At 42.2% G+C, this 26,816-nt stretch overlaps 1 protein-coding gene across 2 annotated transcripts in view; it reads right to left on the bottom strand.

Annotated features, from left to right (window-relative positions):
- Nucleotides 1-26,816, bottom strand: part of Ube2h (ubiquitin conjugating enzyme E2 H) — a 91,927-nt gene that overhangs the window by 19,013 nt on the left and 46,098 nt on the right. The window contains exons 4-5 of one of the 2 annotated variants that reach the window (XM_021164600.2): nt 11,419-11,458; nt 10,235-10,287 (exon numbers count right to left, since the gene is read on the bottom strand). The exons of the other annotated variant lie outside the window; for it this stretch is intronic. Coding sequence (XP_021020259.2) covers nt 10,235-10,287; nt 11,419-11,458 — 93 coding nt within the window. The remainder of the gene's footprint in view (nt 1-10,234; nt 10,288-11,418; nt 11,459-26,816) is intronic. 2 annotated transcript variants of the gene reach the window in all.

The raw sequence follows: 26,816 nt of genomic DNA, 5'->3' as shown, positions 1-26,816 counted from the left end.
CTTTATTTTGGGGGGGCTAGGGGAATCAGGGACCCCCACTGTGTAGACCTGGCTATCCTGGCATTCAAGAATATGTCCAAAACTCAGATGTCAACCTAAAGAAGGCAAGCCTTACTGGCCCACGGTTTCAGCACATGGTTGGATGGAGCATGCAGAGGAGGCGCCTTCCTTGTTGGCCAGAAGTGGAGAGCAAGCAGGAGACCAGGGAGTGGCTGTAACTTTAAAGGCATGCCTCTAGTGACCCACTTCCTCTAGCTAGAGCCACCTCCTAAAGTTTCTACACCTCCCAAAATAGCACTACCCACTGGGGACCGACTGTCCAACACATGAGCCTGTCGGAGACACTTCACACTCCAACCACAATACCTACGTACCTCAGCAACCAGAGAGGCTACACTGCGAGTAACTCACCCAGTTATGGGCGAGAAAAACGTGATAGGGGGCTATAAAAGGTAGCCGGCATCCTCAGAAATAACACTTCAGTGAAGCTAATCAGGAATAGCCTCAGATAGGTAACTATCTTTAAAAAGTTTGAGATTAAAAGTAACTTTCTCTAAAATAAACGCTGTTGGATCAAGAAAGAAAGATCCCACATGGCACATTCAGGAGGTTAATGATCAGTCACCACCGACCTTGAATTCCACTTATTGGTAGTATTTTTGCTTTTCAGTATTTTAAGCTTAAAGTAAGTAATTTTGTTTTTTGAGGGGAAAGACAACAGTAAGGATGTAGTATCTTAAGACCTGAGGATCACTAAAAGTCCTGCTAACTGCAGGCCACCAGGTCACCAGTATGACCTAAGAACCACGTATGAGCGCGTGCAGGTTGTTTACTTACGTATTTGAGAGTGGAGTGGGAACCCAGGGCTTTTACATATGATAGGTCAAATGCTTTACCACTGAGAAACATCTCCAGTACATGGGCCATTTTAAAAGCATTCTAGGTGGGAATGGTAGTATATGCCTTTAGTTTTAGTACTTGGAAGGCAGAGGCAGGCAGATGTCTTTGAGTTTGAGTCCACTCTGGTCTATGAAGTGAACTCTAGGCCAGCCAAGGCTACATAGTAAGCCTGTGTCTCAAGATAAAATAAGATAGGGGCTAGAGGGATGGCTCAAGGACTAAGAGCACTGGTTGCTCTTCTCAAAGAACTGGATTCAATTCCCAACACTCACATGGTAACTCACAACTGTCTGTAACTCTAGTTCCCCAAGGATTTGATACCTTCTGCCCTCTGAGGGTGCCAGTCAAAAGTGGTGCAAAGACATACATGTAGGCAAGACATCCATTCCTATAAAACAAAGTCATCTAAACCCACAATTAAAGTTATTTTCCTGGGCTGGAGAGATGGCTCAGCGGTTAAGAGCACTGACTGCTCTTCCAGAGGTTCCGAGTTCAATTCCCAGATACCACATGGTGGCTCACAGCCATCTGTAACAGGTCCCGATGCCCTCTTCTGGTGTGTCTAAAGACAGTGACAGCACACTCATAAAACAAACAAATAAACAAACAAACCAATCTTTTTAAAATGGGGAAAATGGGGAAAAAAAGTTCCTTCCCAATGTATTTAACCTGAAAACGACCTGAAACAATGCACACTCCTGTATATCTCAGATGAGCAGCTCTCAAAGACATTGCTCATCATCTCAAAACACTTCTCACCTTAGTGGGGTGTTTTTTTAGAGGTCACAGTAGTTCAAACCTGACACAACCTTGCTTATCTTATGCTAGGATTTGTTACCAACCTTCCTGAAATGAAGGCAGTTAATCTTTAATCAGCCAGTCAGTGTGGTATACATAATAGTTACACTAAAGCTTTTAATAGAATTTGAACTACCAGGCAATAATAGTTGGTGTTAATGTAAGGAAAAAGAGCCAGTTATCTTTATTCCCAGTACTGGGGTGGGGATGGCAGAGGCAGAAGATCTCTGAGTTCAAGGCCAGTCTGTTCTACAAGGTGAGTTCCAGGACAGCCATGGCTATACAGAGAACCCCTGTCTCTAATCTACCACGACCCCCCCCCTGCTTCCCAAAAAAGATAACTTTGTGCAATTATAAGCTAAGAATCCATAGGTTGTGATGGTGTACACCTTTAATCCCAGCACTAGACAGGGCCTTTATCCTAGCACTGTGAATTCAAGGACAGTCTGGTCTACAGGTTGAGTTCCAGGACAGCTAATGCTACACAGAAAAACCCTGTTTTGACAAACACAAAAAAAGAAATCCATCTATAAGATAAATTTTGCCTATTATCATAAACACAGATTAAAAACCAAATCAGGGGCTGGAGAGATGGCTCAGTGGTTAAGAGCACTGACTGCTCTTCTGAAAGTCCTGGGTTCAAATTCCAGCAACCATATGGTGGCTCACAACCACCCGTAATGAGATCTGATGCCCTCTTTTGGTGTGTCTGAAGACAGCTACAGTGTACTCACATATAATAATAAATAAAGATTTAAATAAAAAAATCAGGGCTCCTCATCTTATTTAAGAACTAAAGCGAACCCTGTATCTATAGCCCCAATAAGGCAGGTCAGCTTCCTGGGTCCTATGCTGGCTGGATTGGGATGCATAATCCACAAAACCTGGGTTACTACGTGGTCTAATGCTGACCAGGGAACATGACATATCCAATCCCCTAAACTCTTCTACTGAAGAACAATTTTTCCACTTTCCTGAAATAGTTACTTTCTGAGCCAAGTTGCTTTCTGAAGAGTTTCAAGTCCATAGGGGACTGGTCATGGAGCTAGCTAAGTCCTGTCAAAGCCAGCAAGCCTCAAACTAAGCACATTTCGTCTCTACTATAGAGCAGGCAGCATTCCTCTCATGCTGAGAAGAACCTGTTCTACTTAGCCTCTACCTACAAGACTCAGAATGATACCAGGTATGAAGTTATGAGTCTACACATACACAGACGCAACACTGAGCCTCTGTGCCTGTTCAAATAGTTGCTGCCAAACCAGTCATAAAGATGAACACACAAACCTCTCAGTGTATCTACTACACTCAAACTTCTACAAACAGCTGAGCATCGTGACACACACGGCACCCAGCACCTGGGGGGCAGGAAGATTGCTATATCAAGAAGCCAGCCTGGGTTTCATAGCAAGGCCCTGTCTAAAAACTACCAAACCAAAAGCAGAATCTTAGAACAGAACGCACCGAGGAACAAACCATCACCCCTCCTCCTCCTCTTCCCCTCCTCATCTTTATGTTCATTGGTGTTTTGCCTACATGTCCATCTATGTGAGGGCATCAGATTTTGGACTTACAGACAGTTGGGAGCTGCCATGTGGGTGCTGGGAATTGAACCCGAGTCCTCAGAAAGGGCAGTCAGTGCTCTTAGCTGATGAGCCATCTCTCCAGCACTGCATCTTTTTTAAAAGCAGTGTTTCGCCATGTAGATTAGACTTACCTGGAACCTGGACTCTCTCTGCCCTGGCTGTCCAACCATTAGTATTACAAGTGCTGTCCATCAGCACAGCTCAAGAAAGGGCTTTCCTGGTTTGTCTTTTTCAATGCAAGGTGTCAAATCCAGGAGTGCTCTACCACTCAGCTACATGCCTCAACAAGGCATTGGATCCATTTGCCTCTGCTGGAATTAAGCACTATTAACCATCATTCCTGCTAGGAGGTGGTGTACACCTTTAATTCCAGCCCTCAGGAGGCAGACACACACAGATCTCTGAGTTTGAGGTACAGAGCAAGTACCTGGACTGCCAGAGAGCTTCAAAGCGAAACCTGTCTTGAAGAGCGAAGCCAAACCAACAACAAAACACCTATAGGCCAATCGCATGGAAACTTTTTCTTAAGGTTCTCAGGTGACTCCGGGTTGTTCAAGTTGCTCCCCTCTCAAAATAAACAAGTAAACACAACCCAGCACAGACTTGGGAGCTGGGCTTACAGGTGGTTGTGAGCCTCCTGCTGTGGAAACCGGGGAAACAAACTCTGCAAGGGCGCCAAGCACACTTGACTGGTGAGCCCCATCTCTCTTCAGCCCTCCACCAATTCTTTTTTATTTTTATTTTTGTTTTTTGTTTTTTTTTCGAGACAGGGTTTCTCTGTGTAGCCCTGGCTGTCCTGGAACTCACTCTGTAGACCAGGCTGGCCTTGAACTCAGAAATCCACCTGCCTCTGCCTCCCAAGTGCTGGGATTAAAGGCATGCGCCCCCATCGCCTGGTTCCTCCACCAATTCTTAAATCACATTTCTCTCTGACACTGAAATCCAGATCTCCTGTCTGCAGTTTCCAGTGCTTTCATCACTGACGTCTGCAAGAGCAGGAAGGGATGGAAGAAAAGATTCTGTCACGCTACAAGTCAAGAGCGGATCAATTTTATCACCCGCTATTTTCTCTCAGAGTACCAGTTAGCTACTAAATGTCAGATAGAGAACTTCACAGTGATGACATCATCTTTATGAAAGTAATTGTATTACCCACTATAATTAATTCTCTAGATGGCAAAGGCAGGCAGATTTCTGAGTTCAAGGCCAGCCTGGTCTACAAAATGAGTTCCAGGACAGCCAGGGCTATACTGAGAAACCCTGTTTCGAAACAAGAAAATTCTCTAGAAATAAAGTAATATAAAATTACTTGGGGCTGGAGAGATGGCTTAGTGGGTAAGAGCACCCAACTGCTCTTCCGAAGGTCCAGAGTTCAAATCCCAGCAACCACATGGTGGCTGACAACCATCCGTAACGAGATCTGGCGCCCTCTTCTGGAGTGTCTGAAGACAGCTACAGTGTACTTACATATAATAAATAAATAAATTAAAAAAAATTACTTAGTGATTAAATTATGATCATACCAATTTAGAATTTGAGAACGAACAAGCTTCAGGGTACTTGGCAAAGAGACAATAGATGAGAACAGAAGCAATTGCCAGTCACATGGACTAAATTTACTGCTAGAATGAACAATGTATGAACATGCTATGGTAAGCACAGACCTGGGACTTCAGCTGGAATTACTATTTTATACACACTTGTGTCCATGGAACAGCACATACCCATGGCACAGTGAACAACAGGAACCCTTACAGACAGTTCCTGCCCCTATCCTTCTCCACGGAAATCAGAAGTAGGTGTTGCAACAAGTTTTGGGTGCCAAGCTAAGCCTTATGCTTTCAGTTGGATACTTATGTTAAGCTAACTTTCTCCGATTTAGTCTTTTTTTTTTTTTAATTTACTGTTTTGTGTATTTGCACCTGCATATTTATGCTAGGGTACCAGATCCTCTGGAGTTACAAACAGCTGTGGATGCCATGTAGGTGCTGGGAATTGAACTCAGATCCTCTGTAAGAACAGCCATCTCTCCAGCTCCAGTTATTTAGTCTTATATTAGAAAAATTTCTGGAGCTTGTCAATCTGTCTGTCTGTCTATCTGTCTGTCTGTGATACAAGGTTTCTCTGTGTAACAGCCTTGGCTGTCCTGGAACTCAACTTTGTAGACAGCAAGCCCCAAACTAAGAGATATTCGCCTGCCCCTGCCTCACAAGTGCTTGCTTAAAGGCATGTGCTATCATGCCCGACCAAACCCCAATAAACTAAGACTCTTACAAACAACAGTAGGAAACGAGGTGACTGTTCAGAGCTCACCAACTGTGTTCTAACTCCAATAACAGTTCAGTTCTCAAAATCAGATAAATCTTAACTCCCATAAAACCTTCACAGACATTTGAACTAACTCTACCAGTACCTGGTATATGTTGAAAAATCTAGAGAAATCACTTGTTGTTTAGAAGCAAAATGTCAAACAGTTTCCTCATGCTCATTTTACCTTTGACTAGGTTGAAAATAATTGTTTTCCTGTACTTTCTTTTTTTTTTTTTTGGTTTTTCGAGACAGGGTTTCTCTGTATAGCTCTGGCTGTCCTGGAACTCACTTTGTAGACCAGGCTGGCCTCGAACTCAGAAATCCGCCTGCCTCTGCCTCCCGAGTGCTGGGATTAAAGGCGTGCGCCACCACGCCCGGCTTCCTGTACTTTCTGTAATGCTAGAATGGCCACATTCATAGCATGGAACACAAAGAGTGTACTGGGGAAGTGTGATTTTAATTCTCTCTCTTTGACCAAAGTGGCTTACCACTCATTGCATATTAATCGCCTTAGCAGAGAATACAAGAATGCACACAGCATTTCCTAAGTGTGATGAAACTTAGTACTCATGCTGGCTTCTACTCTGAAGCCTTTTCTAACCATCTCAGACCTTCTGACAAAAAATTAAAAAATGGTCAGTGATTCTGAGAATAAGTTAACTCCTTAACACTAAAGAGAAATGAACAAATATGATCACAAGGCAATCTGTACATAGGGGCTGGCGAGATAGCTTAGAGGTTAGAGCACTGACTGCTCTGAGGACCCAGGTTCTGTTTCCAGCACCCACAGGGTGGCTCACAACTGTCTGTTAACTCCAATTCCAGGAGACTGGACTCTTCTGGCCTCTGCAGGTACTGCACACACAAGAGCAGAGACATTCATATAGGCCAAACACCCATACACATGAAACAAATAAGTTTTGAAAAAAGGTTTAAAAAAAAACACTACTCAAATGAACATCGTCTGACAAACACATCAATAAAATGTGCTAAGACTACTTAGTCAGAAAAAAAGACTACAAGGGTGAGCCTTCCAAGGCTATGCAAGCTGAAAAGAGCCAGCCACAACAGGCACACAGTTGATAAGAATGTTCAGAGCAGATGGCTCTATAAACATAAGAAGTGGGCTGGGGGGGTGGTGGTGGTGGTGGTGGTGGTGGTGGTGTGTGTGTGTGGTGCTGGCTAGCAAGTGTCTTTCTCTTTGGGATGGGGTGGTGGTGATAGCTTGCATACCACTGACAGACAGAAACCATCACTTTGTCTGAGTGATACGAATTTCCATGAATAAATCTGCTGTTAACTCTGAAAGTCAGTAGAAAGGTTTTCTGGTCAGTTATACAAAAGTTCGTGAGACTGTATCTAACTTAACTTACTTGAATGTGACTGGAACCAGAGTGGGATACTTTGTTATGTACATTTCTAAAAGGTGAATACATTTTAAGGAAACACATCATTACACCAAATAGTTCAGGTAGCTTGCCAAAAATGTGTGTGTGTGTGTGTGTGTGAGGGGTGTTTTTTGTTTTTTGTGTTTTTTTTTTTTTTTTTTTTTAATCCACCCAATTAGGTTTGGACTGTGTGTGCTTTGGTCCCCAAAGCTTATGGTAAGCAGTACTGGACATGGTCAATACACTGATTTAGTTCAACAAACCATACTATACAGCAGGCACTATTCTAGGAGTGTGTATGTGTGGGTTTTTTTTTTTTGTTTTGTTTTGTTTTTTTTTTCCCCCCCGAGACAGGGTTTCTCTGTGTAGCCCTGGCTGTCCTGGAACTCACTCTGTAGATCAGGCTGGCCTCGAACTCAGAGATCCGCTTGCCTCTGCCTCCCAAGTGCTGGGATTAAAGGTGTGCGCCACCATGCCCGGCGAGTGTGTGTGTTTTAGAAACGACCAAGACCAAGTCCTTCCTCTATTATTTAGCTTCTCACAACTGTGGACAGTGATGGCATATGGACGGAGGGAATGAAAAATGGAAATATTTTGGAAAAAACATAGCATTTTGTCAAATGCAATAACCAAAATTAATTCAAAATCCAACATCTAATGAAACCAAAGATTACAGCAGTACTTTCCTGTATTGCACTGTGCACTTCACAGTGGCCCTAAGTCTGAGCACAGGTGTGCACTTTGCACTGTGTCTGTGGGCAGGCATGGGAGGCCTGTGACCCCCGTGTTAAGAGCTGTGATGCTTTACTGCACACCTTTTCTGCTCTTATACAAAAACACAGTCTTCTTACAACCAGTCTTCTACATGGAAGTATTAAGTTAAAAGTTCCAACATTCTCTGAAATGTTCCTAAACATAGCTGTCATTCTGTATTATATACTAATCTAGGTGGCCTTTTTAATATTGACCATTATCAATCAACTCTGAAAAATATCCAAAATACTCTATATTTGAGGTATCAAAAATTCAGTTAATATTTAATTCCTTAAAAATACAAATTCATGCCGGGCGTGGTGGTGCACGCCTTTAATCCCAGCACTCCGGAGGCAGAGGCAGGCAGATTTCTGAGTTCGAGGCCAGCCTGGTCTACAAAGTGAGCTCCAGGACAGCCAGAGCTATACAGAGAAACCCTGTCTCGAAAAATCAAAAAAAAAAAAAAATACAAATTCATTAATCTTATTAGTCTGGAAGTTTGCTTTCATTTTTAATAAATGCAAAAATTATATGCATGCCAAAGAATTGTTTTAAGATAAATTTATTTGTAGTTGTTACCAGTAAATGTTTTTAACTTGTGTGTTTGGTTTATGTGCTTATATATCCAGGGTCACAAAAACTTTCTTCCTCTCTGGGCTAGAGAGAGAGATGGTGGTTAAGAGCGGTGGCTGCTCCTGCAGAAGCTCCGGGTTTAGTACAGCATATACATGGCTGATCTGACTCCCTCTTCAGGCCTCCATAGGTTCTAAGCATGCAGGTGATAGCTATTCATATGCAGACAGAACACTCAAAAGAAGTCTTTTAAAAAGTTTTTCTTTAATCCCAGCACTTGGGAGGCAGAGGCAGAGGCAGGTGGATTTCTGAGTTCGAGGCCAGCCTGGTTTACAGAGTGAATTCCAGGACAGCCAGAGCTACACAGAGAAACCCTGTCTCGAAAAACAAAACAAAACAAAACAAAAAATAAAAAAGTTTTTCTTTCTTCTTGGCTACATATGGTGGTGCACGCCTTTTATTCCAGCACTTGGGAGGCAGAGGAAGGCAGATCTCTGTGAGCTTCAGATCTGCCTGGTCTACATGTAGAGTTCCAGGACAGCCAGGGCTATATAGACACTATCTCAAAAATAAATAAATAAATAAATAAATAAATAAATAAATAAAATCTAAAGATTAAAAAGAAAACAAGAAACAACACCCCAAAACTCGAAGTTGCTCTGGAGCTAAAGGGGGGTTGCAGATGGAGAAAATTCAGGAAGTCCTGCTCAACTGGGGCTTACAATCCAGCAGATCAAGATAAAAGGTTTAAAACACATGCAAACATGGCTATGATGAGCATCTGAGAAAGTAATGCTTGTGATGAGGAAACGTGAACAAAGGAACCAGTCTTTTCTTGAGACATCAAGAGACGGAATTCTGCTGAGGAACTCCTTCCTGAACGGTCTGTTCAGTGAGGAGCTCAAGGGGTGAGCTGCATACTGCTGCTGAGCAGCTATCCTGTGAGCTACCTGCAAAGCTAGCACACGGATATACAAGTTCCAGAATGCACCCATTAAAGAAAAAACCACCAACATTTGTGTGTGCATTTATGTGTGTGTGTGTGTGTGTGTGTGTGCGTGCACGTGCTCTCGAAATAAACTGTATGTTTAGCTCGGAACCTCACAAAGTGGACCACTTCTCCTCTCTGCCCTGACTCTCCCAGCCAGTCTTCCCATGCAGCCAAAAACGAACACCCTCACTCTTCTTCCTGCTTCGGCTTCTCTGAGTACTGAAATGACCACGCCTGGCCCACAGAATCTTTATGTTTTAAAGATTTAAAAAATGTTTAAAATTATGTCTGTCTGTGAAAGGTGGGCAGTATATTCACATGAATGCAGGTACCTGAGGCCAGAGGCATCAGACCCCTCAGAGCTGAAGTTATAGGCAGTTGCTAGCAGCCTGATACGGGCGCAGAACACGAGCTTGGGTTCTACGCAGCCGTGGTTCATCAACCGTCTCTCCAGCTCTTCTTCATTCAATTATTTTAAAATTGCGTTACTAAACTGAAGCTTATCCTTCAGAGTGAAAAAAAGTTCTTTTCTATACCCATTTTCACGGTTGTCTGTATAATGTCATACGTGTCCTTTCCACTTTATTCACTGAGGCAGCGTCTCTCAATTAAACCAGAGGCCCCTGATATGCTCGTCTCCCTAGCCAGCTTGCACAGGGACTCCTTGGATCTGCCCTGAGAGGCCCCACGCTCACATGGATTTTCATGAGTTCTGGGAGCAGACTCTAGTCCTCACGCTTGTGTAGACAGTGCATTTAACCACTGAGCAATGTCCCTAGCCCCACTGCCCACCCCATTTTCTTCCCAAACCTTCCCACTCAGCCCCTCAAAATTCTTTCCCATTCCCAACACAACACAACTGAAGAAACATCAAGCAATATTCTTCTGAGGCAATGTCGTCTCAGAATCTCCAAATAATATTCCCTGGCCAAACTCACCATAGAGAGCTGTCCAAGTTTGATTAATTACATCTAGACACACAGTTCCTGACCTGAAACAGATGAAAAAAAAAATGGCACTTTTTAAAAATTAGAAATCTAGTTGCATGTTCTGGCAGCCAATTTTATCAAAACTACTTTGTAACAGACCCTTTAAGATGGGCTGGGAGCAAACTGGGGGAGAAGGCCAGGGATTGGCAAGCTCTGCTGTGTTTCCTTTACAACCAACAAGGAACAAGAGTGAGCAGCGTTCCAAGAAGAACACACCTGACCCAGGCAATGAACTATAGGTAGACCTTGTGATTCCCCAGCACAGAATTTCACTAGACAGTCAAGTGTATGCATGTCTCCGAAGGAAACAAACTTAAAGAATAATTTGAAAAATAACTATTCTATATTTTTAAAAATATTATAGATGTCAAAGATTAAAGTTACTTAAGGAAACTTGACAACTAAAGGTAGTATATGAATCTTACACTACCGCCCTACACATTAGGTAAAAAGTATTGCATCATATTAAATTCCTGAATCTACTTTAGTGTGGTTACTTAAGAGAACATTATTTGTCATCAGGATGGATACACCAAGGTATTAAAGAGTAAGGAACACAATATAGACATGTAACCTACTCATGCAAGGTTCACAAAACTTTCCTATGTTGTTGTGAGACAGCCAAACTAAAGCTGGACGAAGAAAAAAGTCCAACCAGATAACCAGCACAGGATGGGCAAGACCGGCTGTGATGACATTACTTATAAACAATCATTAAGAAATGGGTAATTAAGATTCATTAGCTAAAATGAAATTGTCATTCATATTTGTCCCTCAAGAACTAAGAAATACATTCAGAGCTGAAAACAGTGAACCCACATGCTGACAAAGAGGTCTTTGGGGTCTATATAGTAAGAACTGAGATGCGGAACATTTCAGCTGGATACCAAAGGAAATGAAAGGTCCAGTCATGGAAATGGAAATACGTGAGCAGCACAATCAGTAACTGTACTGGACCCTCAATGGCTCAGACGATCATGGCCCTAGCACTCTACAGTTAAGTGACCATTCATATAGTCCTGCTTCCCATAAAACCCAAAAGATAAGAGTTTTTATATCTGTGAAAGAGATGACCTCTAATTAATCAAGAACAGCTGCTGCTAAAATTCAAACATTTTTAAATAGTTACTTACGCTTCATCAATGTTGGGATGGAAAATTTTATTCATGAATCCTGCAAAAAGAGATGTTAATTAGCAGCACAAAGTATGCAGAGAACAGCGAGTCTTAACTTGTCAGTACTGGATACCACTGTAGGACTGGCAAAGGCGGTGATCCTCAAATTGTTCCTTTCAAACCTACATCTTTGGCTACCTATAGAATATATGAGATTTTATATATGCATTCACTCCATCTAACTAAAATACAGAGCCCTGTAATAACAACCAAGGAAGCTTTGGGACCATGCAGCTATTTGTATCAGATAATCTTTTTTCTTTTCTGCTTTTTTGTGACAGGGTTTTCTCTAGGTAGCCCTGGTTGCCTTGGAACTCGCTGGGTAGATCAGGCTGACCTTGAATTCAAGAGATTCGACTGCCTCAGCATCCTGAGTGCTGGGGATAAAGATGTGTGACACCACCGACTGGATCAGATCATCTCATAACCAACTGTCTTCTGAATCATGCAGGAGCTTGCCAAGAAAATATTTAACAGTGATTTATAACTAGTGCCACGATGAAAGCTAAGAAACGGCACTCCAACAGCTGTGCTTAACTTAAAAGTTCTCAGTGTAGTTATGGGTATCATTTGACCACACAGTACAACATGAACCAGAGCTACTGAAGTTAGAGCACGGCCCCAAACCACAAAATTTCACAAGAACAGGGACCAAAGCTGTTCCTTTGAATCTATTCACTCAAAGGAAGTCAATTTTAATTAAAACCGAGGCAACTAAGAAAAAAGGAAAGGGAATTAAAATACATTATCTAAGATGGTTCAACCTGTCAAGTTTAACTTTTAAAATATATTCCTAGGAAAGTATAAAGTTAGAAATTCTTCTGCTTAAATTCCAGTAAGTAATTTATCCATTTTAAACTTAACGTTAATGATTTCATCAATATATAAACAGAATAACACTCAGAGCTCCTCACTATGCCATTTTCCCATGATGCTCGCTGAGGAGGACTGTGCAGTCCTACTACGTTGTAGCCCTACTATGTTATATACCATGGACAAGTTCTCTGAACTATTCTTACCACCACTGACCCCACTCCACCTTCTCATCCGTTTCCCACAGGGTCTGCCTGTCCTTCCAAATATGCCTGTTAGCACCCACTTGGCAGTCATGTCAGGGCACAGGAATGAGACAGGGCCATCTTCCTGGTGGTCACTGTAGCTCAGGCCAAGAGACAGAAGGAAGGAACTGTTATGTGTTCTAAGTATGGACACAGAGAGCACATGCGGAAAGAGGGAGAGGGTACGGGAACACAGATGATGTGGCAACTCAAAGCACAGCCTCAAGTGACTTCTAAAAACCTTACAAACATCTCTCTGTTAGGTAACAGGACAAGAACACAAACGCACAGGCACTTTCAGACTTTACTCTAGCCACCCCAAACAGTCCCACTCTTTCATTCTTGTCTTTATGTTTACAGCTTTATCTATTACTACAGCAAAAGTCCTATAATGTATAAATCACGGTGATGCAAATGACTGCATCAATATTAATTTTTCATTAAGACGCTTGAGATTAATAAAAGCTAATAAAGTGCTCATCATTTTTTTTAAGATTTATGTACTTATTTTATGGATATGAGTGCTCTAATCTGCATGCCAGAAGATGGCATCAGATCACTCTATAGATGATTATGAGTCTCCATGTGGTTGCTGGGAGTTGAACTCAGGACCTCTGGGATAGCAGATAGTGTTCTTAACTTCTGAGCCATTCTCTCCAGCCCAAGTTCATGTCTTAAAAGGAGAAAAATCCCCTGTAATCCTAGGAAAAAAGTGAGACACCCCCCAGCGCCCTCCCCCCAATTCAATAACTAAAGCAGCCATGGACTAGGAATCCTACACAGCCAGGCACAAAGCACTAGATCAACATGTCAGTTTGGATAGATTTAAAGTTATATTGAAATGGAGAAACAAAGCGAGATACTATAAAGCTGGTAAAGGCCCTCAGCTGAGGTGGTGCAAGTCTTAAAGGAGAGTCTAGTACTGCCTTCCTAAACAGAGATGCTGTCAAGCTGCTTCCTAAGAATCTGTATATACCCACAGGTTGCTGATGCTCTCAGCTGAGTATTGCTTCAACACTTAGCCCTAATGGGACATCATAGCAAACACGAAGGCCCCACTCCAAGGTTCAGAAACATGGAGGAAGAGGAGGCAGAAACAGTGGTAAAAGGCAGAGGATGGGAAGGAGTACTGTGATGTACTGTCTTCAGGACATGGAACTCAACCATAAAAGTAAGGGGGGCCATATTGGGAATTTCTGGGGAAGAGTGGGAAGAGGGAGGAAGGTCTGTGGGTATACATGTATAAACCTGCCCAAAAATAAACTAAAAATACTATTTAAAATAGGCAAAAACAATGTAACAGACTGATTGATGTATTAATAACATAGTATTTAAATAACAAAGTAATAATATCCCCTGGATTTTGTGGTATACTTGTAGTGAAGCACATATATCAAAGTTGCAAAGGTAGTCTACTAGGCTACAGAGCCGTGAACACAGTGGACATCAAAATAGGATGTGGACAAGATGGTTCATGAGGTTTCATCTGCTAGGGATAGTGCTACAAGCCTGTAACTAGAAGGCTCATGTGGGGTGTCAAACCTGAGACCAGCCCTGACGATACAGACATATTCTATCTCCAAAAAAGAGAGATTTTATGCAACACTAAATATTCCTTTTAAAAGAGAACAAAGATGGCTGGAGAGAGAGCTTAGCAGTTAAGAGCAGATGCTATGCTACTACTGCTGAGCTACTAGTCCCAGCATCCATGTGGTGGCTTACAATCAACTCTAACTCCAGCTCCGGGAGATACAATATCCTCTTCTGGCTTCATGGCACACACTCACATAGATACATACACATAAAATAAAGAAATCATAATAGACAGACAGACAGTCAGACAAAGACGGGGCTAGAGTGATGGCTCAGTGGTTAAGAATATTGGCTGCTCTTTCAGCCTGGGTTTAGAGGAGCTGGTTTCAAATCCTAACAACTACATAAGAGCAACAGATATCTGGTAACTCCAGTTCTAGGAAATTTGGTGCCCTCCTCTGGCAGTGTATGCATACACACAGTGTACAAATATTCATGTAGGTAAGACTCCTATATACAAAATAAAAATAAATTTTCTTTAAAAAGGAGAGACAAAGTACTTGGGTATTTTTACTTTTTTTGTTAACAGCAAGTATGCACACAGACAGGAAGCTGGTAGCAACACATTCAAACGTTAGTGTAGAACACTTGCCACAGTATTTTCAAAATCCTACCCCACCTCCACATCCTCAGAACCAGAACTAGGGTTCAACAATGTGACAAGTGTTGGGCGTCTGCGTGATAACTCCTGAATCTCTACACTGTGACCAGCCTCTAAGTGTCAGGTGTCTGCGTGATAACTCCTGCATTTCTTCTTTCCCTTTCCTAATGCTCCTGAATTTCTATGTTTAATTTTAAAAGTTAAAAACCTTTCAAATAAGTGGAAACAGTATCCAGTTTTTAAAGTCGATTGAACTGTATGTGTGTAAACTAGTGCTGAGTCTTTTAAAGGAAAATGATTGATAAAATCAAAGCCAACTCTTCTGAGACCTAACATCTTTAATTTCCTCGTTTAAATAAAACAAGAATCCATTCCTAAAAAAACAAAACAAAAACAAAACACCGCGCTCAGCTTGGGGGGAACGTGCTACTCAAGATCATTTAAGAATAAAGTGTTGGGGGGGGGCTGGAGAGATGCCTCAGAATAACGTTAACAGCACTCACTGACTGCACTCCCAGAGGATCGGAATTCAATTCCCAGCAACCACATGGTGCCTCACAACCACCTGTAATGGGATCTGATACCATCGCCTGGTGTGTCCGTAGACAGCCACAGTATACTCACGTCTTAGAAAAAAATAATATACTATGATTACCTCATTCATAAAGGAATTTAGAGCCTGGCCTCACTTATAATCCTCCTGCTCCTGCCTCCCAAGTACTAGGATTAAATCAAGGGCCTCACACACTCTAGGCAAGTATTGTACAACTGATCTACCCCACAGCCTACAAAGCCTTCCAATGACTAGGGAACAGGACTAAACACTGTTTTCTAACTCAGAAGAATGGTCCTCTATGAACGACGGCAGCTCTGCCACTACTGACAGTCCACATGTGCTCTTGGCGGTTAGCATTCTGCTTTGCTGGAATCCGCTGTGAGTCCTGCTGAAGCCAATGCTCCCTGTGCTCACTACACAAGAGGCTTTTCTGGCGCGTTCTTTCAACAACATGTTAGATTGATTATAAGGTAACAATGTCACAGAGAAAAAAGATAGGAAGGCTAGAGAAGAGGTTTCAATTTTCAGTTGTGGCAGGAAAAGGTACCTCACCAAGTGGGAGTGGGAGCAGCACTTGGTATGCAAGAGAACACCTAAGCTATACAAACAGTGGAATGTGAATCCCACTGGAAGTTTGCATCATTCATCTTCTGAAAATCAGCAAAGACACAGCTAAAATGATGGGATAAGGGACAGATTCAGGGCAGAGAGGATGCTAGCTTTCAATAAGAGGAAAATGAAAAGCCCTAGAAACTAGTGTCTGAACATCATTTCTTGTTTTTAAACAAATGGCTGACAAAAAAAAAAAAAAAAAAGCTGTTGCAGTAGAGCTCGATTGGCTTCCATCACTTGCATTATTTGAGAGATGGTATAATGGTGTATCTCAAGCAAGTCGAATCAATAGGAATCCTACGTGGGAATTCAGATTCAGCATTCTGACACCAGGGGGCACCTTAAAGGAATAAGAATGACGCTGGTTGCCAGGCAGTGGTGGCGCATGCCTTTAATCCCGGCACTTGGGAGGCAGAGGAAGGCAGATTTCTGAGTTCGAAGCCAGCCTGGTCTACAGAGTGAGTTCCAGGACAGCCAGGGCTACACAGAGAAACCCTGTCTTGAAAAAACAAACAAGCAACAACAACAAAAGAATAACATTGGTGAAGAGCTTGGACAATATCAAAACTGTCAGGCAATGAGTAAAGTATGCCCTTCTTTGGCCTTGGCTTGACAGTACATTTGAAATCCATAGTTTCAAATTTGGCCTGGTTGAATCCAGGAGTATATAATAGGACCAAACCCCAAAAGATTTGGAACCCAGAATGTAATCCTCCAATATGCTAAGAATTACAAGTGTCAGAATTCTGAGACAGAGGCCAGAAGCACATGCACAGAGCGAAGTACTTAACTGGGTGATGTTCTGGCCCCAACTCTGTTACCAACGTCAGGCTTTGGGCCAGTCACTTCACTTCCAAGCATGGGACTGTTTTTTATCTGGGGAGATGATTAAACAGCTGGACTGTATGTATCATCTCTAAACTCCCATTCTTACTCTATTTCTAGAGGTCCTTTGGATGTCAAAAATCTAGGATTTCTTAAGTATCTAGACCTCCAAGAACAGAGGACTTAAAAGGAAATGGCCACTGGTGACTTTGTAAGGCAGTGCTGGTAAGCAGAATATCTGAGAAATATATAAGTAAGTACCGTGTGTATCACCACCAGAGTCACAACACCCACTGACTGTTCCAAAGTGGGCAGTATTAGCTGACACCGTCACCTTCAAGGACCAGGTACTATTAGACCAACACTATATGAGAAACCTTCCCAGGCCACAGGAAGTTCTTCCTGGTGCAGGCTTTTATTTAAAAGAAAATACAGATACTTTTTATACAATTCCATACATGTATAGATTTTAGTCATAGCTCTCCTGCTCTCCACTTCAACTCCATCTGCATCCTTCCTTCAACTCCATTCTGCATCCTTCCCCTGGAGGTTATTAGCAGGCTGTTATGGAAGAGGAGAATGCGACTATGAATGTGTGTGTTTCAGACATGATCTATGTAGCCCTGACTGAGCTGGAACTTGCCTTGCAATGATTCTCCTGCTTCCTAGATTAGAGGCATATGCCATGATCCATAGCTCAAATTGTTAAAACAAGAACCCAAAGCCAATCAGTGAAAAGGAACACTGTTTCCTTACAGCTGCTCTTGTACAGTCTGTGCAGTTTCTAGTACAGCCCCTTATTCTGGACAAGGATGCCAACAATGAAACTTCTAGATGAGGAAGGGAGAAGACTGGGAAAGAACAAACCAGGAATTCAGAGAAGGAACATTCTCAGGACTGGGCATGTTTGCCCTGGCACGGTCTTCTTCCTTTTGGCAATGCTATGATCACACTAATGAATGTGTCTGCAGCAAGACAATTTCCCCAATGCCTGTTTCCATTCCACCAGAAACTATTATGAAGTATTTTAAGAGGACATATTTTGAAAACAGCCTTTATGGGAACATGGTAAGTAACTAAAAGCAGCAAGTCCCAGAGACAGACATGGGGTGGCAGGAGCATGAGGGAGACCGAATTCAGGATCTCATGCACACAAGGATATGATTCCATTCTCTGAACATGTATTTTTTTAATCTATATGGCTTAACATTTTACTTGCTAGCAGACATACTAATGATCAAACCTGTGGGTAAAAAATATTTTTGGGGTCAATTCCCTATCTGGAAATTTGACAGGTTTATCTTGATGCAATGAGAGGTTGGAGCTAAGGAAATAAGGCAGTAGGGGAAATGCCAAGGGATAGAAAGAGCCAGGACTGAAGTGGCTGAGGTTTGCTGTGGCTGATGGTATTTAACTGTAGTGTATGAATTCCTGAGAAAATGCAAGTAAAAACATTGTCATTTTTGGTATTTGTTAGGACACATATGCCCACACAAACCTTCTCAGAAAGTAGATAATTCAAAGCCAAGCATTTGTTTTTTTAAAATAGTTTTAAAAATATATTCAGGGGCTGAGAATATAGCTTGGTGGTAGAGCTTATGCTTATTTAAGTATGAAGCGCTGGGTTCAACTCCCAGGACCAAAAGAAAAACCTACATACAACACAAGACTGAATGCTCTTTCCTTGAAGTAGTATCTCAGAAACACACACACACACACAGAGTTCTCAAGACGAAGTTTCTCTATGCTATGTTGGCCTCGAACTTAAGAGAGCCAGCTGCTTCTGGCTCCCAAGTGCTGAGACTAAAGGCCTGCGCCAGCCACCACTTCAGGTTTGAGTCCTAGCTTCTGTCTTCATTCCTGACACTCAGGCAACCAGAGTTAGAGTTACTCAGCTGAAGAAGGGTGACAGCCACATTTCAGCTGTGTGCACTGGCACACCATCTCAGACAGACAGGCCTGCACCAGAACAGAAGACTCTTCAGACTGGGACTTCCCCCCTCAGGAGACAGACCTGGCCTGTCTCTTTTCAAGTGAGGAACCAAGCAAGGAAGAGCTCACTCTCAAAACCCTGTGTCATGGAAAGTTCTGAACTGATCCTATGAGTTCATGAGATCTAAACTCATCAGAGAAGCTTTTCTAAGTTTCTGAGAAAAGAATCTGAGGAATGGGCTGGGTGGGTAAGAAACATTCATTTCTAAGTAAAAAACAGTGATAGTTGTCCTTCAACAGCAGGATTCTTCTATCAAACTTTAGCCCACTCCCTAGTATTTCATTTTCAACCTCTTCCCCATCTCAACAATTTATCCTTTAGTGTCTTGGTCATTCATCTAGCCACACTAAGAGCTTGCAATGTAGACCAGGATAGCACCTCAAACTTAGAAGAGATCTGCTTGCTGATGGCCCTAAACGCTGGGATTCTGAAGGTGTGCACTACCACATCTGGCTCTAGTAATTTTAACAAAGTCATTAATTAAAAGCTGTTACTTTAAAGTCAGATTGCTCAACGCAGTGAGCCTTAACAAGTCAATTTCTTTGTCTTTCTACTGCTATTCCTAAGACTAGATTAAATAATTTCACCAAGTCGGGCGTGGTGGCGCACGCCTTTAATCCCAGCACTCGGGAGGCAGAGGTAGGCAGATTTCTGAGTTCGAGGCCAGCCTGGTCTACAAAGTGAGTTCCAGGACAGCCAGGGCTACACAGAGAAACCTTGTCTCGAAAAACCAAATAGATAGATAGATAGATAGATAGATAGATAGATAGATAGATAGATAGATAGATAGCAAATTACCTCCCTCTCCTAATCTCCCCTTTCTTTTTTGAGATAAGGTCTCAGAATGAAGACCATGCTAGCCTCAAACTTACAACCCTCTTGCCCTGCCCTCTGAAGGGCTGGGGTTATATGTTTGCCCTATCATACCCTACTAAGTAACTTCATGCTATTGTTCACAACCTAGAAATGAAACTCTCCAGCACATACAACTATCACTCTTAAAAGATTTTATTATTTTGTTTTTATGTATGTATAGGCTCATGGATGCCCAAGTAGGCCAAAGGGGGGCTTTTTGGCATGCCCTGATGTTAGAGATACAAGAAGTTGTGAGCTGTCCAACATGGGTAATGAGGTTCCAAACTCTAGTCTTTGGCAAGAACACGCTCATACCCACTGAACCATCACTCTATGCCCCATAACAACTTATTTTAGGAGCTGGCAAGGGGGTATTTTGATGTTGATACTATCTTTCATATATTCTCAAGTGAAAATAGAATTTATAATACAGTTGCATTCTAATAGAATTTGGTATGGCCATAACAAAACAATCAGAAAATCCCCTCCAGGATGGAAGCAAACACTGCCGATTTGGTAACCAATATGGCGACACATCTTGAGGCAATCAAATGGATCCATCTCTAAAGTGCCTGCCAACAACTGGGTTTTTAACAACACCCAAAATATATACAAATCTTAAGTGGTGTGACAATGCTTTTCAAAGGAAACTAAAACATAACTGTTTGTGGGGTATTTTTTGTTTGTTTTTTTGAAACAGGGTTTTTCTGGGTAGCCTTGGCTGTTGTGAAACTTGAGTTGTAGATAAGGCTGGCCTGGAACTCATAAAGACCCTCCTGCCTCTGCCTCCCAAGTGCTGGGATCAAAGATGTGTGCCACCAAACCCATCTTGGCATAATTTTTTTTTTTAATTCCTTTAAATTCAGTTCAAAGAAAAAAGAAACTGATTGGGAGATGGCTCAGTGTTAAAAGCCTTTGCTGTTTTTCCACAAGACCCAAATTTGATTCCTTACACTCACATTGGGCAACCCACACTTGACTGTAACTCCAGTTCCAAGGCAAGAGCTGTCCAGAAGCCATATATTATTAAAGGAAAACCCAGTGCCAAGAGTAGATTACTTTCCTAGTGGTCACAGAGGCTTCTCCCAGGGCTTTCAAAACAATACAGCAATGGCCACTATTCTTGTTTGCCCACCAGAACTAGATGGTAAAACTGTAACATACCTTAGCCAGAACTGGCTAGAAGCTTCCTACCTGCTGTGGCTTGCCCCCAAGGCTCCAAAGGTACTATGTTGCTACACAGGCTACTATGGAGAATTGTCGGCAGCAGCTGTTACTCAGGTGTGGACTCTGCAGCAATGACTCACCAGGCAAGATGAGCCTACTGCAGCAGGAATGGCGAGTCTGTTATGGAGTAACCAACTCCTTTCTGACTGAATTCCATGTCTGCTCCACAGGAGGAACTCACGGCAGGTCCTGGAAACCCATCCAGAAGCCTTTGGCCGAGAAAAATCATACATCATAGGCAAGAAGCTACTGCCACTGTTTTGCTAAGTAGCCAGGATATGCCTGTCAAATTGCCTTCTAAATAACTATGTTTGTGCCCATAGATTAGTGCTGCTGTTAGACTTATTACCAGAAGGTTCTTTCTGCAATGGTCAGAGTGACTCATAACATGGGATATTTATACCACTCCTCCAAGGCTCAGGAAACAAAGCAGAAGGGGCAGGCAGAAAGGCTGTGAGAGGCAGAGCAAAGTGGTGAGTGTGAGGGAGCAACACGTGGCATGGCTATCGCACTCCTGAACTGACTGCCGATGTTCACCACAAGACTGGCCCCTCAGCACTGTCTTGTAATAGAGAGGGGTCCACGGAGCACTACTCTCTCTCTGATTTACACCTAGCTAACAGTCAATATGGGATAGAGACATGCTGAAGAGATGGCTCAGTGGTTAAGAGAACTGACTACTCTTCCAGAGAATTCCTGAGTTCAATTCCCAGCAATCACATAGTGGCTCACAGCCATCTATAGTGCGATCTGATGACCTCTTCTCATCTATCTAAAGACAGTGACAGTGTATTCACATATATAAAATAAATACATAAATCTTAAAAAAAGAGGCAAGGGATAGAGATGCAGTCTTCAGTGGTATAGCTACTAAAAAGGTATCGAAGCTCCTTAATGAAATTCACTGGGCCTGCCTCTCTCTCTCTCTCTCTCTCTGACATACAAAGACACACAGACATGAAAAGAAAGGACAGTTAGCTGGGAATGGGAAGGGAGAAAGGGAATTAGGAGGAGTGGGGGTTGGGGTAATAGATGATACAGTAGAAATATATATATACATATATGTATGAAAAGTTATAATACCTATTATGCATAAACAAAAACACTTTAAAAAAAAACGTGAAAAAAGGCACTGTTCAGGTCAGAATTTAAACTGGTATTATTAAGGCAGCTTCAAGAAGGAAATGGCTAAGTCCTCTATTCAGCAGGCAGGGTCAATGTGGAGGAGGGGAGAAAAGGTAGTGGGGAGATGAGTTCATATGACATGGGTCCCTGACTGCAGGTTCATTAATAAATGACTTTTCTCTGTGGTAACTTGGTACTCAGTTCTCTCTCTGCCCCACTCCTATTCATTATCACAAAGACCATATTCCTAACCTCTCAGCCTTTTTATGTTCCTCTCCTCAGTGACTGTTCCCCATCTCATTCCACTCTATATGCCCAGGACACACCAAGAACAGTCATGTCTACAAACAGCTATGCCTCTCCAGTCACAAATCCAGACATTTCCTTTCCTACCAGTCTCTTGTCCTTACCAAGGATCTTCTAAAATTCCTCCTCTTCCTACCTGCCAGCCTTTATTCAACTTCAGACAGAAGCGCTAACACGAACATCACTCTGTAGCCTTCCTCTGCAAATCCCATGCCCTTCCTTCCTTCCTTCCCACAGAGAGTATCTATCAGGTGTCCCTGTGCATGCCCTTGAATGGAGCTGTGCCAGCACCACTCTCACTCCTGACTTGACAGCCACACAGGCTCGCTTTCTTCAGGGACACAGTCTGTGACTGACACACCCCGCTTATCTCTGGACTGCTGTAAGTGACCCAATGCATATGCCGTGATTAGCTGCACTATTATAATTCAGGGAGTGCCGCACACATTTCAAATTCATGAAATAGCTTTTGGACTGTTTTTGGTACATAAGTGAGCTTTAATTAGTGGATACAGAATCCTTGGACTTAAGAGGGTAAATTGTACTTGGACATTAGGGTGACACTAAGGAGAAGTATGTTCTTTCTAATATTTTTCAAAGCAACAGACCCTGAGTATTTGCTGGGCATGAGGGTTGTTAGCAAACAGAGCCTTTGTAGAGTTTGTCTATTTATTGAATTTTATTTTTTAAGATTTATTTTATGGATGTGAATATACTATAGCTGTCTTCAGACACAGCAGAAGAGGGCATCAGATCCCATTACAGGTGGTTGTGAGCCACCATGTGGTTGCTGGGAATTGAACTCAGGACCTCTGGAAGTGCTCTTAACTGCTGAGCCATCTCTCCAGCCCCTGAGTTTTTTTTTTTTTCCACACAGCTGCTTCTTTACTTATGGCTTTCTCTCTTACAGCTCTCTTCCCCAGCAGCTTCTTCTTCCTCCGTCCTTCTTGCAGCAAGCCTATTCTCCTATCTCTCGGCAACTGACTTCATCTCTCTCCTGAGTTTTATTTTTTAAGAAATATAGCAACTTGTCACAATGTGCTCAACAACTCTGTGTGGACCCTTGGCCACTTAAACTCTTCCCCTTCTCTCTGCAGCGGCTCACTGTTCTCCATAGGAAGAGCATCTGCCACCACTGCCTGGCACTATATATTATTTCTAACATCTTCAGTTAACACCCTGGTCTTTTTTATTTAAAGATTTATTTATTTACTATATGTAAGTACAGTGTAGTTGTCTTCAGACACTCCAGAAGAGGGCATCAGATTTTGTTATGGATGGATTTGAACTCAGGACTTTCAGAAGAGCAGTCAGCGCTCTTAATCACTGAGCCATCTCGCCAGCCCAACACCCTGGTCTTATATATACAATTTCTAGCATCTATAGTGCATACTCTTCTCCTTTCTTTTATCCCCTTCATTTCTTAAAGGCATGGCTCCTACTTGACCCTACTATACCAAGTTTTTCTTTCCTAAACAAATCCCTCAAGAGAACAAGTCAAAAACCTTTCAGAATATCCCATTAAAACAGAACAAAACAAGGGCGTGGTGGCGCACGCCTTTAATCCCAGCACTTTGGAGGCAGAGGCAGGCAGATTTCTAAGTTTGAGGCCAGTCTGGTCTACAGAATGAGTTCCAGAACAGCGAGACAGAGAAACACTGTCTTGGGGGAAAAAAAACAAAAAAACCAAAACACCCAACAGGCTGCACTGATGGTACCGTGTCTTTAATCCCAGCACTCAGGAGAGAGAAGTAGGCAGATTTCTTAATTCAAGGCCAATCTGGTCTACAGATCGAGTTTCAGGATAGCTAGCGATACATAATGAGATCTATTTTACAGCTAGGAGTGTGAAGTATCTTTAATCTTAATACCTTTAATCCTATACCTCTAGTCATTGCAAAGCAGAAGAAGGTGTTCTCTTTGAGTCCAAGGCCCTGTCTCAAAACCAAACCAAAATAAAATGATGCCCAAATCTTCTCTTTTGGTGGACTTTGTTTTAGCTTTGTGAGACAGTTTCATATAACCCAAACTGGCCTTGAACTCACTAGGCAGCTGAGGATGATGGCCTTGGAATCTGATCCTACTGACTCCACCTCCTGACTACAGTATGTGACCTTCAGCATTCTTGTCCACACAGGACCTTTCTCACAGATGGAATTAAAGCTTTTACCCAGAGCTCTTTCTTCTCAACAGAAGGGTCATCCTGGACACCCCAAATCCAACCTTTAAATGATCTTTCCATTACATTTAAGATGAATTATGAGCTACGAGCCTTACCTTCACAATGCTCTCTGACCAACCCTGCCTATGTGTGCCCCATACACTTTTCCCTGACTGACATACTTGGTTAGAGAGGCTTACAATTAATTTTTAAATATCTGATCCAATGTAACTATCTCATAACATCAGTTCTTTGCATAAAGAGATGAGTTATTTTAAATTTTGCTAGGAGCACATTGTGCTCATTTCTGTATTCCTAGCACTTGAGTGAAAGCACTTCAGGAGAGCAGAGATCTGATGGACTCCATGGAATGAGCTGCCACACATACTTTAATGCACACTGAGACGGTTCATTTACAGAGCACCCGTGACAAGGGAACATTTCCAACTGCATTCTCATAACAGCTTTAAAATGCTCCTTAAAATTTTCTTACTACACTTCTCTACTGAAATTCAAAACACAGGTATTTGATATAGAAATTTAATTCAAATCTAAGTTCGAGAAAGTCTAGAAGGACATAACTGATCTAAATGGAATTTTGCTTCCTTAGCTCAAAAGTTCACTTATTTGTGTAAATCCTGTGGTGGCACAAGTAAGCCTTTGTTAAGTAACATCTCACGACTGACATACTCTTCCCTATCTTCAAACTTCAGTGTTCACCTCAGTGATGAGCACTAGTCCTGGGGGAGTGACTATAGACTGTTTCTGTCTAGAACATGTGAAATAGAACTGAGCATCCGTCTACAGCTAGTCATACTGTGCTATAAGACTTCAATCCCCAGTGAGGTAACGTCAGTGAATAAAACACTGAAATGCACTGTCCTCTCACTCTCTGGCACATGCATAAAAATTTGGCACACAGATTACCAGAGTAGCTTCCAATTAAAAATGAATCAGACTAGGAAATTTAAAAGGGATTTTGACTAGTTAGACAACTTAAACTGTCCTACTTAGTTGACAGCATAATCTAATGAAAATATCTGTGCTACGGCTCAGTACAGTTCCCCATATAGTCAATGTGTACCTTAAACTCCTGATCCCTCTGCTTCTGCTGCCAAGTGCTGGGACTACAAGTGTGTGCCACCATGTCTGGTTTGGCTTTTTTAACAAATGTTTTGGTGTTTGGCCTACATGGATGTGTTTGTGAGGGTGTCACATTCATTGGGACCTGACAGTTCCAATTACAGTTACAGACAGTTGAGAGCTGCTATGTGAGTGCTAGGAATTGAATCTGGGTCCCCTGGAAAAGTAGCCAGTGCTCTTAACTGCTAAGCCATCTACACACCTACACACACACACACACATGGTTTAAGGATATATAAGATCTTTACCAAGCAATATATATACTACTAAGCTGGCTACAAACTTTTAAGCACACACTGTAGCTCAACCACATTGTTCACTATTTTAAATTTTTACTCTTTTTGCTACACATAAAACATTTGTTGTTTGGTTATAGACACTTACGGATGTACCTCTGGCTGGCCTCTTGTTTCTGAAGTGCTGTGCTACTCTGCTCAGGACACACACAGCATTCTATCTACTTTATAGATATATTATCTGGTTTAAATATAAACTACCATTTGGTTTGAGCACACGGTACTGCCCTTTTACACGTGTGCTCAGCGGTGGCGCAGCTATTGCAGGTGTTTCTTGCTCCTAACAGCTAAGCGTATGGAATCTGGAGCAGTGGGCATGAGAATGCATGGAGCAACCGCTCAGATTCAAACAGCACTGAGAATTCAAATAGTTCTCACGTTTCCATTTGTATCCTCACATCTCCAAAGCTTGTAAAGATAACACTTTAAAAAAAAACAAAAAACTGGTCTTTACACTCTCTGCTACACAGAGGCATTGTCTCACACTTTCTGTCCATCTGTGCTTACTAACCTTCCTACTGTCAAGGCCATACATGTTTGAGTATTTCATCAACAGTTAACAAACACATAATTCACTTAATCCTATTAGGGCCCTCTGTAATTCAGGCTGGCCAGCTTTGACTCCTGATCCTCCTGCCCTCGCCTGCTCAAGCGCTGATACTACAGGTATGCAGCACTAAGCCTGTTAAAAAATACACATATATAAATAACTGAGGTAATGTCTTGCTATGTTGCAAGGCTGATTTACAACTCCTGGCTCCAAGCAATCCTCCTGCCTCAACTACCTGATTACTGGTACTACAGAGGCATGAACCACCAGGTCCAAATTCCTTTCTACTTTTTAAAGAGATAGAGTCAATAATTTGTCCAATGGCCCCAAACTCAAGCAATCTTCCTACTGAGTAGCTGCAACTAAACAGATGAGCACCATAGCTCCTGGCCAGTGTCTTATTTTCCAGAAAGGCAACAACAGATAGGATGAATATCATTTTATGGAAAATTAAA

Source organism: Mus caroli, unplaced genomic scaffold, assembly GCF_978045245.1.
Source record: "Mus caroli unplaced genomic scaffold, Mus_caroli_1 scaffold_7, whole genome shotgun sequence".
NCBI lineage: Eukaryota > Metazoa > Chordata > Mammalia > Rodentia > Muridae > Mus > Mus caroli.
The sequence above is the reverse complement of the archived record's forward strand: the minus strand, read 5'-3'. Positions and strand labels throughout refer to the sequence as shown.